The sequence below is a fragment of the Phyllostomus hastatus genome, unplaced genomic scaffold (assembly GCF_019186645.2).
Source record: "Phyllostomus hastatus isolate PE091 unplaced genomic scaffold, TTU_PhHast_1.1 phas_contig_86, whole genome shotgun sequence".
NCBI classification, from domain to species: Eukaryota; Metazoa; Chordata; class Mammalia; order Chiroptera; family Phyllostomidae; genus Phyllostomus; species Phyllostomus hastatus.
This window is the reverse complement of record NW_025333977.1, coordinates 96,868,258-96,885,514: the sequence shown is the minus strand read 5'-3', so window position 1 is coordinate 96,885,514 and position 17,257 is coordinate 96,868,258. Positions and strand designations below refer to the sequence as shown.

Here is a 17,257-nt window from a genome sequence, read left to right as displayed (position 1 = left end):
CCTTGAGTATTATGAAGTGATCTTCTGGGTCTCTATGGCCCTTTCTTTGAAGTCTATTTTGTCTGATATGAGTATTGCTACCTCAGCTTTTTTTTTCCTGTCCATTTGCTTGGAAAATTTAGTCCTTAACTTTCAGTCTGTGTTGGTCTTTTGTTTTGAGGTGGGTCTCTTGTAGGCAGCATATGTGGGGGTCATGCTTTCTTATCCATTCAGCTATTCTATGTCTTTTGATTGGAGCATTTAATCTGCTTGCATTTAAGATTATTACTGATAGGTATTCATTGCCATTTTTGTACCTGTGTTCCCCTCTCTCTCTCTCTCTTTCTCTCTTTTTCTTCCTTTCCTTAAAGCTGTCCCTTTAGCATCTCTTGCAGAGCTGGTTTGGTGGAGGTGTATTCTTTTAGACTTCTTTTGTCTGGGAAGCTCCTTATTTGGCCATGTATCTTGATTGAGAGCCTTGCTGGGTAAAGTTGCCTTGGTTGTAGCCTTCTGGTTCTCATTATTTGGAATATTTCTTGCAATTCTCTTCTGGATTGAAGCATTTCCATTGAGAAGTCAGCTGCTAATTTTATTGGGGCTCCCTTGTATGTTACTTCCTGTTTCTCCCTTGCTGCCTTTAAGATTCTCTGTCTTGGAATTTTGCCATTTTAATTATGATGTGTCTTGAGGTGGGCCTCTTTTGGTTCCTCTTGATTGGGACTCTCTGGGTTTCCTGGGTTTGTGTGACTTTCTTTTATCAAGTTAGGGACGTTTTCCATCATTACCTTTTCAAAAAGGTTTTCTATCCCTTGCTCTTCTTCTCTTTCTGATTTCCCTATTATATGGTTATTATTACGTTTCATATTGTCCTGTATTTCCCTTAATCCCTCTTCATTCTTTCTGAGCCTTTTTTCCTTTTCTTGCTCTTCCTGGGTGTTTTGTCTACCTTGTCCTCCAGCTCACCGATCCGATCTTCTGCTTCATCGATCCTGCTTTTGATTTTTTCTACTGTGTTCTTCAGTTCAGAAATTTTATTCTCTGTTTTCTCTTGGCCCTTGTTGATACTTTCTATTTCCTTTTTTATGTTGACATAGTTTGCAGTGAGTTCATTGTATTCCCTGTAGTTTCTGGTAGTTCTCTGTGAGCTCTTTGAGCTTCCTGATAACCATTGCTTTGAACTCAATATCTGATAGTTCACTTGCCTCTGTTCCATTTAGCATTCTTTCTGATGCTTCCTCCTTTCCTTTCTTTTGGCGTTTATTTCTTTGTCTTCCCATTCTTGTTAGCCTCAGCTTCTTAAATTGATCTGTTCTGACTCCCTGGTTTATGGTGTGAACTTCTCGGGTAGAATACCTATGAGATTCAGTGGTCCCGTCTCCTTGATCTCCCGAGGTCACTGGTCTTGGGCTGTTGTTTATTTTGGCTCTGTGTTTGTCTTTGGGTTTTGATTGTTGTTGGGTCTTTCTTTGGTGGGTCCTTCCCACCAGCTGGTTAACTGAGGGTCACTCTGTTTACCACCTCTTATATTTTGTGCTGGTGTGGACAGGTTGTGTTGAAACTGGTTCTTCTGTGTGTACACGGTTTTGGGGATTCTCTCTTGCTCTTGTTCAGTTGTTTTTTCTGGGTAGTTTTTTCCACTACTTAGTTGTATTTCCAGATAGGTCTTGGATTGAGGTTTGTGTGGTTTCCACTCTCCTTCACCTTGTTATGTTGTTCTCTGTTGGTGGTTCCTTTGTTGGTGGATTTTCTCTTCCAGCAGGTATCGTGGTATTCACTGCTTCTACCTACTCTTTTTTGTGATCAGTTAGAGGGGGAAGGCAAAATGGATTAAGACAGTAAGAGTGCGTTCTATGATATTTACAGTAGTAGCCTGTATAGAAGAGATAGGAAATCCTTTGGCTCCTATCTTCTATGTACAGTATTAACTGTGATCTTCCACCCAACTATCTACTTTTTAGAAAGGCTGGAAAGAAGATAACTCTTGTTGGGGAGGGAAGGATTTTGAGTTGGATCTAGAAAGCAGTGAGCTTGTAGGAGGTCAGATTCTGAGGTAAAGGATAGAAAATAGGTGCAGTATGTGTGAGAGAATAGAGTTAACCACAACAGTAGTAGAGTTCAGGAAATTGTGAAGTGGGCTAAGATCTGGGAAGGGTGCTGTGTAGTATTTATAAGTATATGGAGCAGCTATTATTTACAATAATAATGGAGCAACAATCATATGACAGAATGTATGTGATCTGACCTCATCTGATCTGACCTGATCTGATAACAAGAATAGGAAGTATAGGACTGTGAGTATTGTGCTAATGGAACCCAAGTGAAGTGGAAGACAGTAGGTTAACAATAGACTATGAAAGAGAGAATAAGGGAAACCTGTCAAACAATGCAATTTAACCAGCCAAGCAAAGAGGACTAAACAGAAAGAAGAGGAATACAAAAATACTGATAAAAGATGTAAGAATAATGAAAATAATAATAATAATAATAATAATACAAATATGCAGTAACTTGCAGGTTCTCTGTAATAGCAAAGTGAAATTTTCTCACCGTCTCAGCTGTTGGGATGACCCCTCTTTGGGTCCAATTCTGGTCTTTTCACAGTTCCAGGTTTTTTTGTCTCATTTGTGGGAATTCAATAAAAAAGAAAGGAAGGAAGGAAGAAGAGATAACAATATAGGAAAGAAAGGGAGAAGGAATAAAATAAGAAAGAGGGAGAGGGAAAAGGAGTTGAAAGATAATAATAAAAATAAAACAAAATAAAGAAGTACTTAAAAAAAAGTCTCTTGCTGACTTCAAACTGGTGAAACTGGTTTTGCTGGTCTTCCTGGCTGTAGCAGGCTGAGGGTAGATAGGTTTAGCTTTTCTCCCTTCCTGATCTGTGCTCAGTCAGCCTCCAGCTCAGTTTCCCAGCAGCCTGTGGTCCCTCAGGTCCCACAGGTTCAGGCATGCACTCTCTGTGAGGCTATGAGTATGTGCTCCAGTGTGAACACTGGGTGCCTCTCCCTGGGGCTTTGGGTGTGGGCACCACACCTTCCTCAGAGTGCCCTCTCCTTGCGGCTGTGGATGTGGGCACCGGGGTGGGTTTAGAGTCCTCTCCCCAAGTCTTTGGGTGTGTGTTCAGGGCCTTCTGCAGAGTGCACTCTCCCCGGGTTTCGGGCGTGGGCAATTGGCCGGGCTGCCTCAGGTCCTTCAGGTTTGGGTACACACTCTTCCTAGGGCTACGGGAGTGTGCACGGGGCCTTCCGTTCTACCTTGGGAAGCAGTGAGGCTCAGTGGGGAGGAGCCTGGAATGGCTGCTGCAGGAGAATTCCCCAAACAGCTGAGCGTCTCTTGTTTCACTTTCTCTTTTTGAGAAATTCCTCCTGCTTAAGCCTGCATCTCCAGAGGCCTGGCCTTTCCACAGCCCAATTCTTCAACCAGACCAGGGACTCACCTGGTCAGGGCACCTTATAGCCCAACTCTCAACTCTCCCCAGCCCGTGTGCACAGACTCTGCAGGTGCTCACAGCCCCTGTGTGTTTGCCACTTAGTCTTTATTCCCCTCTCTGGGGCTTCAAGCAACCAGGTCTCTCCTGATCCTGCTCAAACCTTGTTTGGCAGGGGAGAGAGCCATTGACCGGCTTTCTCCCAAGAACCCTGTGGCAGACACAGTGGGCGCCAGGCCTGGGGCTGCAGCTGCCCTAGTTTCTGAGCTGGTCCTAGGTACCTTGTTGTCCTGAAGCACTCTCCTTACCATCTGGTTTTTCAATGTCCTCTATAATTTTTGGTCTCCTGTCTTCATACATGCTGGGATATAATGGGTTGTTGGCTCTGTTCCTCTGTAGATCAGGTAGGTTTTTCTCCCTTTTGTAGCAGAGAGTAGAATCCACCCCCTCCTTCCTCACCGCCATCTTCAGTCTCTAGTTACCTTTTTAAAATGTGGACATTTATAGCATTTAATGTTATGAGACATTTATTAGATCAGTGATTTTTCTGCAGAAATAATTTGCATATAAAATCATGTATATAATACTGTAATAGGCCAGGTTGAGTGATTAATAGCACAATATCTTATAAATGTTTGGTGCTCAATAAATGAATAATAAAATTAGTTAGAATATGCTAGTACCATGTAAAACATCTCTAATAAGGTCTAAAGACTGTCTTACATGTGTTAAGTTGGAAAATAAACCATTTCTGAAAATTTCCTCAGCTTTCCTATAATTATTGTATTCTTCAGAAATTGATGAGTTCCTGTATTCTCCTTGCTGTATTGGTTTTAAGTAGGACTCTTGGACCAGGAAGAGCAACTATCTTGATTTTTCTTTAGTAAAGTCCTTTAATTGCATAGGTTTTTCTTAGTGGAACTTAGCTGCATTCTACTTTGCAGTGTTTCTCTTAAGAAAATAGCCTCTGCAACTTTTTTTTTTTAATCCTCACCTGATGATATGTTACTGATTTTAAAGAGAGAGGAATGAGAAGAGAGAGAGACATTGACCATTTGTTCCCATTTGCTCTCTGAACAGGGGTAGGACCTGCAACATGGATATGTACTATGACAGGGAATCAAACTTGCAACCTTTGGGTGTATGGATGACACTCCAACCAACTTAGCCACCTGTCCAAGGCAGCCTCTGCTTTTTGGAACTTGAATTCATGAAACTTACATAACAGTCTGTAATTACTGGCTCTGCCCACCTCAACTCAGTCCTTAAACATCACATGTGTTCCAAGCATAAGTGGTTAACAGTAGAGACACTGGTGAAATGAGAGGAGCTGGAGGGTCTGCCTAGGCACAGGAAGTTTGCAGAGGCCCTAGTTCACCTGAAGAAAAGGAAATGATGAGGATAGGGAGTATGAAGAACAGTAATGAGTCACTGGCAGTAGATAGGCAGTCAGAAAGTAGAGGAGAGAAAAGATGAAATCACAAGATAAGGAAAAGATAGGAAGGAGATGATGAGATGGAAGAACTACAGAAAAGCAAATGAGTTGCAAAGGAGAAAAATTTAGAAGTGGAGGGTAGGTAATAGAGTCAAGAACGACGGGATCCAGAGACAGAAAGTAGGTGACGTTTATAATTATTGTGTTTCATCATAATTAAGTATATTTTGTTAAAGATAGTCCAGAATTTGATGCATATAAATGTTAAGATTGCCATGGCTGGTGTGGATCAGTGGATTCAGTGGTGGCCTGTGAACCAAAGGGTCACTGGTTGGATCCCCAGTCAGGGCACATGCCTGGGTTGTGGGCCAGGTCCCCAGTAGGGGCCACATGATGGGGCAACTACACACTGATATTTTGCTCCCTCTTTGCTTCCCTTCTCCTCTCTAAAAATAAATAAATAGTATCTTATAAAGAAATGTGAAGTTTGATAAATTATGAAAGGATTTGATATTGATTGTATCTTTTTCTCTAAATGAAATATTCTTGAAGTATTTTCTCATGAAACACATGCAATTAAATATATTTCTTCTTTATAGTTATGACAATTATAACATATTTTTGAGAGACTCGAATGTTAAGTTCTACATATAGCTTTAGAAAATAAGTTACCTGAAACCAAAAACATTTACACAGAATTTGGAAATTATGTTTTAAAATAAACTTGTATAGTGCATCACTTAAGGATCATTCCTTTATTTTTAGTATATTTTTAAATATCCCTGTGAAATGTCTCACTTTGAAATGTAGTTTGCCATTAATTTCATATTGATCTGTAATTTTCATAGGGCCAGGAAAACTCTGTATGTTGGGCTGCTTTAGATAAAAATAGAGAAGAAGCAGTAACTTCTAAGGGTGAGTACAAAGTGCATTTTATTTAATTTATTTTTTTTAAGATTTTATTTATTTATTTTAGAGAGGGAAGGGAGGGAGAAAGAGAGAGAAACATCAATGTGTGGTTGCTGGGTGCTGTGGCCTGCAACCCAGGCATGTGCTCTGACTGGGAATCGAGCCTGTGATGCTTTGGTTCACAGCCCGCGCTCAATCCACTGAGCTACATTTTAGCCCAGCCAGGGCTCCAAACTGCATTTTAAATGTTACTTTTTGGACAGAATGGTTGTCATATCTTTATTTTATTAGTACTAATTCAATAATGTTGGATGGAACCGATTTCAATGATAGCTTATTAAACATATGCTTTCATACATATTTATCAAAGCTTTAAGTGGAAAAACAAAATATTCTTAATTATTAGCCACTATGTTTCTGGCCTTTTTTTTCAGACAATTTAGAAGATGAGACAGAAGATGATGACCTCTTTGAAACTGAGTTTAGGCAATATAAAAGAACATACTACATGACGAAGATGGGAGTTGACGTCGTGTCTGAGTACGTTCTTGCCAGTTCTTATTATACCTGGAAAAAATTTAATTTTGTAGTTCTTCGTAGAATAGCATAATTTTGATAGTTAAGGTGGTGAGAAAGAAGGATTTTTTGGTTTCATAAATTATTCTCAATCTTTCAACTGGTATGGCTTTGGAGAAGGTGATATTAACTGGCATGTGTTGAATTCCTATGATAAAAATTGCGGAATAGAAAATTGTTAGTTTTTTGCTTTTGTCTTCTCAAGCTCACATCACGATTACCTCAAAGGCTACCTGGCTTAACCCTAGGTTAATACCTACTCTGAAAGATTTTTAAAAGCTTAATCTCTAGAATGGTGGCTTTCATACTTTAAACTGCAGCCCATAGTATGAATTACATGTGGTCACATTTTACTTACTTAAATTAATAGTTATAAAGTGCTTATCAAGTGCAAAGCACTATTTTAGGCATTTGTATATGTTAACTCATTTAATTCTCAAAACAATTATTTAAAATAAGTAGGATTATTATTATTATTGTACAGTAAAGGAAATTAAGGAATGGAGAGGTGCTGAAGGTAACACAGGTAGTCAGTGGCATAGCCAGGATTTGAACATGGGTAGTCTGGCTTCAGAATTTATGCTCTTAACCACTAGATGAGGCTGCTTCCCTATTAGTAAAATAAGAGTTTCATGAAATGCTATGTACCCTTATTATATGTGATACTAGATATTTTCTATTTTATTGTTAGTCTTTTTGAAATATAATACAGCAGTAAGTATTAGATCTTTTCTAGAGACTGCCCAGGGATAGGCTGGGCAAGCTTTCAGACACTGCTTTATATACTCTCACACTTTCTTCTAGCCTAGACATCATCTTTCAGAAGTGTCTGTATTTATACTGACCTCCAGTAAGTAGAGATACAGGAATTCAGGTACAGTTCACCAGCTCATGTGAAGGTTTGTCAGTTGGCGTTAGCATGTAGGACCTTTCAGACTTGAGAAGTAAAATATTTATAATAGTTACACCTTTAATCTTTTATTCTTTAGTTCTTATTTCCTTGGTTACAGTTATATAGAACTACAGTACCTGCAGTTGGCACTAAATGCTTAATTTGATAGGTAACTAATCTTTGCTTTTATTTCTCTTCTTTCTGTATACTAAAATGTAGACTTATGAAAATAATGTACCATTTATTTGCCTAGCAAATCAACAAATCTTTTAAAATTGTTGTGTTCATTATTGGTCCATAGTGGTGGTAGAGCTCTTCCTTATTTACTGGTGAGAATATAAATTGGTAAAATTATTTTGGAAAGTACATATCCAGAAGCCTTTAAAATATTTATCCCTTTGATCCAATAATTCTACTTGTTAATCTCTTTTAAACAGGGACAACTGTAATTGAACAACAATAATAAAAAAAAATTTAAACTTAAACAGAAGTTTTTATACACAAGGATGTTTATTACAGTGTTTTATAATAGTAAAAAATTATGGATCTACATTTTCAGTAAGGAGGTTGGTTCATCATAATCATCTTCACTTCCTCCTCATCATAGTCGCCATCTCTGCCATCTATACCAAAATCTGCAGAACTGCTAAACTTGTACTTACAGAAAGTCTATACAAATTTAGAAAGATGCCTACATTATCAATAATGAGTACAAGTTTTAAAAGCCGGACACAAAATCATATATACATACACATACATACATCCATACATACACATATAGTGTACTCTCATTAAAAAAAAGCAAAACAGCTTGGGCATATAAAAAAGACTGAAAAGAAATGTAGCAAAATGTAATAGTAATTGCAATACAGTGATAAAAAATGCCTTTCTTCATTATCAAGATTTTCAATAATGAGGGTGTATTTCTTTTATAACAAAAAAGTAATACATTTCATTTTCAGAGTGTGCCTGTAAACACTGGAGATCTGGAATATTTAGGTGCATCTTGACCTGAATTTAGGTAATAGACATGAATGAGGTTATAGCCACTTTTGACTTTAGCCTGGGGCCCTTTCCCCGCCCCCCCCCCCATTTATTTTACCCTTAAATGGAAAGTTTTTAAAAAGAAGACGGTATTGGAGGGAAAATTGTCTGTGGATCTGTAGCACTTTTCAAAGCATATTCTAGCTGCTATAACCAGATTTTGAGATGTTTCTGATTTCCCTCTGTGATTGTCTCAGGCATCCTCCTAGAGGAAGAAAATTCCCACCCCTATTTCTCAAAGCGCCCCAGCTATTTAAGGGAGTGGTAGTGCCACTTTATGGAAATCTACATTGGCAGAATTGTCAACTATTAAACCAAAGCATCGTTCATTGATTGAATAAATATGCACAGCAGTTTTAAATATTCTGGTAGTTGGTTTAGGAAACATATAAAGCAAACATTTAATCTGATAGAATGGAATTTTTTAAAAACAATATTTTGGAGTTTTTCTGACTATATTTATTTAGCTTATTCATTGATTAAATAAAACATATTGAGGCAGAGTGTGGTATCAGCAGATTTCATGCTCTAAAGACAATGTCCTGTCTTTAAAAAAATAATGTTACAATGAAAATATTCTTTTCTGTTTTCAGTGACTTTCTGGCTGATCAAGCTGCATGTTATATTCAGGCAATACAGTGGATTTTGCACTATTACTATCACGGAGTTCAGTCCTGGAGCTGGTGAGGAAATATGAAAAGAAATTTTTTTTTTTTATTGGTTCGTTAATGTAGTCTCATGTAGAGATTCCTTTGCTTTTATTTCTATTTTTGGTAGTGTTTTTTAAAAAGGTACATACAGCCAAGTTTAAGTGAAATGCAGGTAATGTCTCCTTAGATAAAAACACTTTAAGAAGACTTTGGTATAACAATGATACTTTCAGCCCTGGCAGATGGCCCATAATAAAAGTCCTTTGTTAATCTAAGGATTTAAAATTCTTTATCATGATGAATCAAGCCTGACAAACTCTTTATAATTATTGGGTCAGAGTTATTGTTATGTGGGGTTGTTCATTATATTCTTTTTTACATTTTGTGTGTTTGAGAAAATTTTTTTATCAGGAGTAATTATTGAAGAATGGATTATTTGAATGTTAGACTGTGAAAGGTAAAGAAGAAGAAAATAATTATTTGTTTTTCTGGGAAATAGTAAATTTTCATTTCTCTCAAGCTTCTATTCCAGCATGTTCCATCTACATTTCTAAACCAACCACCCAAATAAAAAAATAAACCAAAAAATGATGCAGGGAAAGGTAGAGACTTTTAGGTAATGAGATGGCTCATTTTGTTTTGCTGCCAGAGTACTTGTGCTAAGCTTTATTTTAAAGCACCACATAGCAAAATAAAGCAAAGCAACATAATGTGACATTAATTATGAGATCACTTACTAATAGCCTTTAAAAAAATCTTCCCTGTAACTGACTTGATTGTCAGCACCTTTCGAAGAGTGTTCTAATGACAAAAATCCTTGATTTGCCTTTTTTAGAGGATGAGTGTAAAGTATTCCTGTCATACTACTGGCATTAAGGCTAAGCACTTAAAAAGCATGTTCTCATATAATCCTCTCAGCAATTTAAATTAAGCCTTGTTCTTTGCCTTTTGCAAATGAGGCTCAAAGAGGTTAAATTATCTTTCCAAGGTCAAGCCCACCACCTCTATGCAAAAATCAAGTCCAAGCCTATCTGATTCCAAAGTCTTTACATTTTCAATTAGTCCACATGCCGTTCTGTCTCCTGAACTTTTCCATTCATTTCAAATATGCCATAATTGTGGACCATAAAAAATATTTCTTCATTTTTTCGGTTATCCTTAGTCACATATTAAGAATATTGATATTTTTAAAAAATTGTATGAAGCTTTTTAAAAATACTTATACCTATAGTTAACGATGGGAAAGTATTAAAACTAAAATAGTTGTATGACTGATAAATACTTTAATCCTTGTCACAAACATAATAAGATACTAATTCAAATATAAGAGTCCTTAGAGCTGACTAGTAAGATCCAATGTAAGCTCAGAATCACTGTTCCCCTTGTCCTCATGGCAGAGGCCCAGACTTACTGAGAGTCTTCTGATTACCTCAGTACTTCATTCTAAGAATGTATTGATTGGAAAATGCATGCTCAGCATTTTGGGAACTAACCCATTATGTTATATATATTCTTCAGTTACATTGTGCATCTCAATTTTGGAAATGTGTGAAGCTATACTTTAAAAATTAAGTAAATACAACATTTGTCTCCATCATATGACCTAAATTTTTCAAGACTACTGATTTCTTATACTCAGTTGGTAGAAGTATGGGTGATAATTTTTTTAGAATTATTGTTGTGTTATTAAAATATGGAAACTTACGTACTTAATATTGACCTGTTTCATAACATTGCCATTTGTTTAAAACTCTGTTTTGTTTTACAGGTATTACCCTTACCATTATGCACCTTTCCTATCGGACATCCGTAACATCAGCACACTCAAAATCCATTTTGAACTAGGAAAGCCTTTTAAGCCATTCGAACAGCTTCTTGCTGTACTTCCAGCAGCTAGCAAAAATTTACTTCCTACATGTTACCAGGTGGGTTTTAGAATTAAATGTTTTTATGTTCTTTTTAATATTTGGAAGCTCCTCCTCCAAACCTAGAGACAGAGCACCCGGATTTCTTTGATAGCTAAATGTAATTTTATTTTCAAATACAGTAGTTCTTCAGCCCCTTGAAAAGTGTTTCTGATTTACAGTGAGCTCTGCTTTAAAGATGTGGGCAGAGTCTGCGGACGGCTCAGAGCAGAGCCTGTTTGTGTTCAGGGCTTCCGCAAACCTGCAGTTTGTCTCTGTCCTGATGGAAACAAACCGAGTCAGAGAAAATCTGGAGCTGTCAGCTTTGTCCAGATGTTTGCTTATTTCATTCTTGTTCTCTTTTACCTTCTGTTTATTAAAATAGATATGATTCTCATAAGTCATTTATCTCAACAAAAGTATTATTTCAGTTTATATTTGGGTTTTAGGTATTTCATTTATCAAACTGTGGAATGAAAGGCTTTTCTCTGGTTAACATATTTTGCATAACGAGGCAGATATTTAGGGACGATTTGAATCGCCAAAATTACACAAAGCCTGCTAAGCTGATTCTGAGGGTAGAATTCATTTAGAACTACTTAGAGTTAGAGCATCAATCTATTCTGTCGTCCAGTCCCAGGAACTAGAACAGACACACGTGGGCATGTGCATGCACGTACTTTGTCTCATCTTTCTGAAACTTAACCCATCCTCCACGCTGGTCCCTTTGGTCACCCTTAAGTTTCTTCTGAAGTTTCTTTGATGCTTTTTTTCCTACCTTTAGATATATTAAACATTGATACTCACTTACTGTGAAGCAATACAACCATACATGTTTTACAGTCACGTCTGTTTTGATTGTTCTCTGCCCATGCCATACTGGTTATTACTTATTTTAAATATTATTCTGAGAAATATGCCTCTTTGTTTTCTTAGAAGACATTCTTATGCTTTTGTTTTCCACCTCTCTTACAAAATCTCTAGTAAAAACATGTCTTCTTGGACTTCTTATCTTTGCTGTTAGTAATGAAGAGATTCTTGGGTTTGAGGATGTTTTTCTTTTTAAATTATCTTAGGTGACAGTTTTTATATTACTTATTAATTAATAAAATCAATTGATTAGGACATGAAAACAAATGATTTAATTTAAGGTTAAAAATTAGAAGCCTGTGTAATAAACTAAAGTTTGAATGGGAAAACAATTTAAGTGAGTCTTGAAGAATGAAAAGACAAGGAAAGATAGAAATGATGAAATGAAAATGCAAAGTATAGTTTTGCTACATAACCAGGGGAATGGTGTCACAGGTGAACATCAAAATATAGCAAGTATATTGCAACATATCTGAAATGTAAAAATTTAGTTTTGCTTTGCTTAGAAATTTTAAACTTTGAGGAAACATTATAAATATATTAAGAAAAAGCTATATTGATAGTCTTACATCTCTATTACACTATTGTGTCTTTTCACAGCATTTGATGACCAGTGAGGACTCACCAATTATAGAATATTATCCACCTGATTTTAAAACTGATCTAAATGGGAAACAACAGGAATGGGAAGCTGTGGTGCTTATACCTTTTATCGAGGAGGTTAGTGCATGAAAGAGTTACATATGCACATATATTCTTAATCAGAGACTGTTTCACATATGTTAATAAGCTGTGAGTTTAAACTACCATTTATGTTTTGTTAATGAGATTTAACTACTCTTTTCTTTAGTGTGTGCATCAAAACTTCTAGGTATATTAATTATAAGAAAGCTGGAATGGCTTTACTAATATTAGACAAAGAAGACTTCATTTATTGATTGATTTTAAAGAGAGAGAGGAAGGGAGTGGGGAGAAGAGAGAGACAGAGACACCATAGCACCCTGGCCAGGGATCCAATCCAAAACCTTGGCATGTCGGGACAACGCTCTGATCTACTGAGCTACCCATTCAGTGCTAGACAAAGTAGACTTCAGAACAGGGAGTGTTACCAGAGATCAAGAGGGATATTTTATACTGATTAAAGAGTCAATTCAGTTCATCAACAAGACATAAAAATTCTAAATATTATAAACCTAATAACAGAGCTTCAAATACGTGAAACAAAAACTGAAAAACTCTTAAAGTTGAAAGAAGAGATACATACATCCACAATTAATACTTCTCGCTGAGGAATTGATAGAACAAGAAGACAGATAGTGAGGATAAAGACCTAACACTCATTAATGTTTATGGAACGCTACACCCAACAACTGCAGAGTACACATTCTTCTTAAGTGAATAAGGAACATTTACCAAGATTATTTGCTGAGATATAAAATGTTTTAATAAATTTAAAAGTGTTGAAATCATAGAGGTTCTCTGGCCACATGGAATTACATTAAAAGTTAATACAAATACCTGGAAGATCTGCAAACATTTTGAAATTAAATAACATTCTTCTAAATAACCCATGGATAAAAGAAGAAAGTAAAAGGGAATTCCAAAAAAATTTCGATATGAAGAATATTGAAAGCACAACATAACAATCTGTGGTGATCTTTAAAGGAGGGCTTAAAGGGAGATTTAGATTTCAAATGCTTATTATACTAAATAAGAAAAAATTTAAAATAAATTATGTAAGCTTTCTACCATAAGAAGCTAGAAAAACAGTAGCAAATTAAAACCAAAGGAACATAAATAAAAATGATAAGAATGGAAATCCATGGAAAGTGAATGAACAACAGAAAAATTAATGAGACCAAAAGTAACAAGCAAGGTGTTACAAGAAAATTATGACCAGTATCCTCCTAAAAGTAGATGAAGAACTTTTTATGAAATAAAAACAGATGGGCTTTAGTAATATATTAGAAGAATAATACTCATTACCAAATAGGGTTTATTTTAGAAATATAAGGTTACCTCATTATCAATATTTAACATCCAATTTTAATAGAAATGGACTAAGAAAACTTCCTCAGTCAAATAAAGGGCATCTAAAAAAGCCTGCTAACAACATACTTAAAACAGTGAACATTTCCTCTCTATAGTCAAGGATAGGACAAGGATGTCCATTCTAAACTCTCCTCTCTAATACTGTACTGGAAGTCTAATGTATTAAGGGAAAGAAATAAAGGCATGCAAATTAGAGAGAAAGAAATAAAATAGTCTTTATTTGCATGTGACATTTTCCTATATATATAAAATTCTAGGGAATCTTCAAAAAAATAGTTATAACTAGTTATAACTAGTAAGTAAATTTAGCAAGGTCACAGGATATAGAATCTCTACAAAATTCAGTTGTGTTCCTGTATACTAGCAACAAACAATTGGAAATGGAAAATGTTTAAATTCTGCACAACTGTAAATTTAACATGTGTAAACCCTCTGCACTGAAAACTAAATAATGTTGGTGAGGTGAAACCTAAATAAATGGAGGGGCTATGTGACATTCAAGAAATAGAAGACTAAATATTGTTAAAATGTAACTTGTTCCCAAATTGTTCTTTGGACTCAACATAATCCCAATAAATATCCCAGCAGATTTTTGTTTGGAAATTGGAAATATGATTCTAAAGTTTTTATGAGATTGCAAAGAATCTGGAATAACCAGAAGCAATCTGTAGAAAGAAAAACTGTGTTTAAGACTTTTATGATCTGATTTCATGACTTACCATGAAGCTGTAGTATTCAAGGCAGTATGTTACTTGCATAGCAATAGACAGATCAGTAGAACAAAATAGAGTCTGAACGTAGAACTATACTTTTCTAGTTAATTCATTTTCAGTTAAGCCACCAAGGTTTTTTAATGGATAAAGAAAGAACTTTCCAAATAGTTATTGCTGGAATAGCCATCTGTATATGTGGGAAAAATTAATCTTGGTCCATAGCTTACACCACACAGAAAACTTAATTCAAAATACACAATAGCTCTAAAAATAAAAGCTACAACCGTAAAACTTTTTCAGGTAAACATAGGAGAAAATCTTAGTCAAGATGCAGAAATATGCTTACCATAAAAAAAGAATGGAGAAAATATATTTCATCAAAAATTTTTTAAAAAGTGCTTTTCAAAAGATGCTGTTAAACAATGAATAGGTAAGCCACATACTGGGAGAAGATATTTGGAAAACATACACATGCATAGGACTGGTATCCAGGCTTAATATAAACAACTCTTCTAATTAAATAGTAAAAAGACAGAGAACCCAATTTTTTAAATAGGCAAAATATTCGAAGAACCATTTCACAAACCAGGATATACAAGGTCTGTCCAGAAGATATCCAGCCATGTAAAAGGAAAAATAGAGACATTCATTGAAGAAAATACAAGATACAAGAAAAATTGTACATAAGACAGTGATGCCTCAGCCCCCTTCAAAGTAGACACCTTGGGACCTCACACAGTTCTAGTTGCCATCAGATGCTGCATAGTATTTTTCTGAATTTCATCAATGGTCTGAAATCTCTTCCCTTTCAAAAGCAATTTTAGTTTTGAGAAAAGCCAAAAGCAAGGTGTCAGATCTGGGCTGTAGGGGGTCTGAGTCACCTGGGGATTTGATGTTTTGCCAAAAACTGCACAAGATGTGATGCATGAGCAGGCACATTGTCATGATGAAACTGCCAATCACCAGTTAAGCTGTGGCCTTCTGAATCATCCAAATAGTTTCCGCAGAGGAAACACAAACTTTGATGCAAATTCATTGCTCCACTCACTCAGTCATTTTGAATGTGATGGACATACAGTGCACATGCTCACTCAACATATCTACTGCCCCTACTGACTAGTACAGTGAAGTTGTCATTGTTCACTCACATGCAACCCAGTCCACTCTCCTTGGCTGCCAGGTTACATTGATGTTGTGAAAACTGTTACAATTATATAATAGTGGTTAGACATTTTCTGGACAGACGTCATACAAATAGCCAGTAAGCACACAAAATTGTGTTTAGCTTGTCATCAGAGAGATTTGTAAACCATGACCATGTTGAGATCACACTGCATAACACTCTCAGAGTAGAGAAAAATTAAAAGATTGAAACACAATACCAAATATTGGCAAGAATGTAGAGCAGTTGGAATTTTTATACATTGATGGTGGGAGTATAAAATAGTACTAATAATTTGTGTATTTGTGTGGTAGTTTCTTACAGAGTTAAGAATAAAACTACCCTAGAATCCAGCAATTCCATGTACCAACTGTTCATAGTAACTAAAAATTGGAAACAATCCAATGGGCAAATGGTGGTGAATCCAAATAATAAAATACTGCTCAGCAATAAAATAAGTATAGATTGCTGATAAGTGAAACAACATGGAAGAACTCAAAAACATTCTAAGCTAAAGATGCTAGACACAACAGAGCACAAACTAATCTTTGCAGAAAGCAGAACAGTGGTTACATAGTGAATTGATGAGAGGGGAGGGGGAAAGGATCAACTGGATGATATATTCTATATCTTGGTTCATTTGGATGTATGCAGTTGTCAAAATTCATCTATCTGGAAACTTTAGGTCCATGTATTTCACTGAATGCAAATTATGCCCCAATAAAATAAGTGATATTGGAGAAGAAAATAGGATATAACTAAATACCATTGTCAGTAAAAAATAATTATGGAAATTCAATTTAGTGTTTATTTCCCAAAAGATTGATAATTTAATGGTATCTTAAAATCAAGAAATTATGGTACAATGTTATCTATTTTACTCAAAAAAATTTTTCCAGATTTTACTTCTTCCTGCCTCTTTTTACAGCCTTCTCTGTAAATGCTTTGAGAGTGGCATAGATAATTATTGGACTAAAAGTCTAGGAGGCTACTCTGGAAAACAGTTCAATAGTTCTTTTTAAAGTTAGTCATAGATTTACTATCGAACTCAGCAATTACCTCTTGGAGTGTGATTTTTAAAATTTATCCTAGAGAAATGAAAATGTATGCCCCCCACAAAAACCTGTATATGAATGTTCAGAACAGCTTACCTGTAGTAATCCCAAACTGGAAAAACTTCAGATGTCCATCGACGACTGAGGGATAACCAAATTATAGTACATCTATATAATGGAGTACTGCTCAGCAGTAGCTCTTGATAGAAACAACTTGGATGAAAAAATCAGTCTCAGAGGGTTATGTATTACATGATTCCATTTATGTAATATTCTTAATGACAAAATTATTATAATATGAAACACAGTAGTGATTGCTGGGGGTTAGGGTTGGGGATAAGATGTGACTATAAAGGAATAACATGAGGGACTTTTTTATCATGATGCAACAGTTCTCTATGCCAGTCTGCATGGTTGCATGAATCCATACGCATGATAAAAATTCCATAGCACTGTACACACACATACAAAAAGCTGCACATAAAAACTAGTGAAATCTGAATGTTTGTAGTTTAGCTAATAGTGTTGTACCAATGCCAGTTCCCTGGATTTTATAAAGTCCTGTGTCTGTGTGTAAGAAAGGGGAACAGTA

The 17,257-nt window shown here is 35.8% G+C and overlaps 1 protein-coding gene across 3 annotated transcripts in view; it reads left to right on the top strand.

Annotated features, from left to right (window-relative positions):
- The window catches only part of XRN1 (5'-3' exoribonuclease 1), a 161,142-nt gene that overhangs the window by 37,496 nt on the left and 106,389 nt on the right, over window positions 1-17,257 (top strand). For all 3 annotated transcript variants that reach the window (XM_045851055.1, XM_045851056.1, XM_045851057.1), the window contains exons 11-15: window positions 5,687-5,753; window positions 6,182-6,287; window positions 8,853-8,942; window positions 10,678-10,834; window positions 12,284-12,403. In XM_045851055.1, coding sequence (XP_045707011.1) covers window positions 5,687-5,753; window positions 6,182-6,287; window positions 8,853-8,942; window positions 10,678-10,834; window positions 12,284-12,403 — 540 coding nt within the window. The remainder of the gene's footprint in view (window positions 1-5,686; window positions 5,754-6,181; window positions 6,288-8,852; window positions 8,943-10,677; window positions 10,835-12,283; window positions 12,404-17,257) is intronic.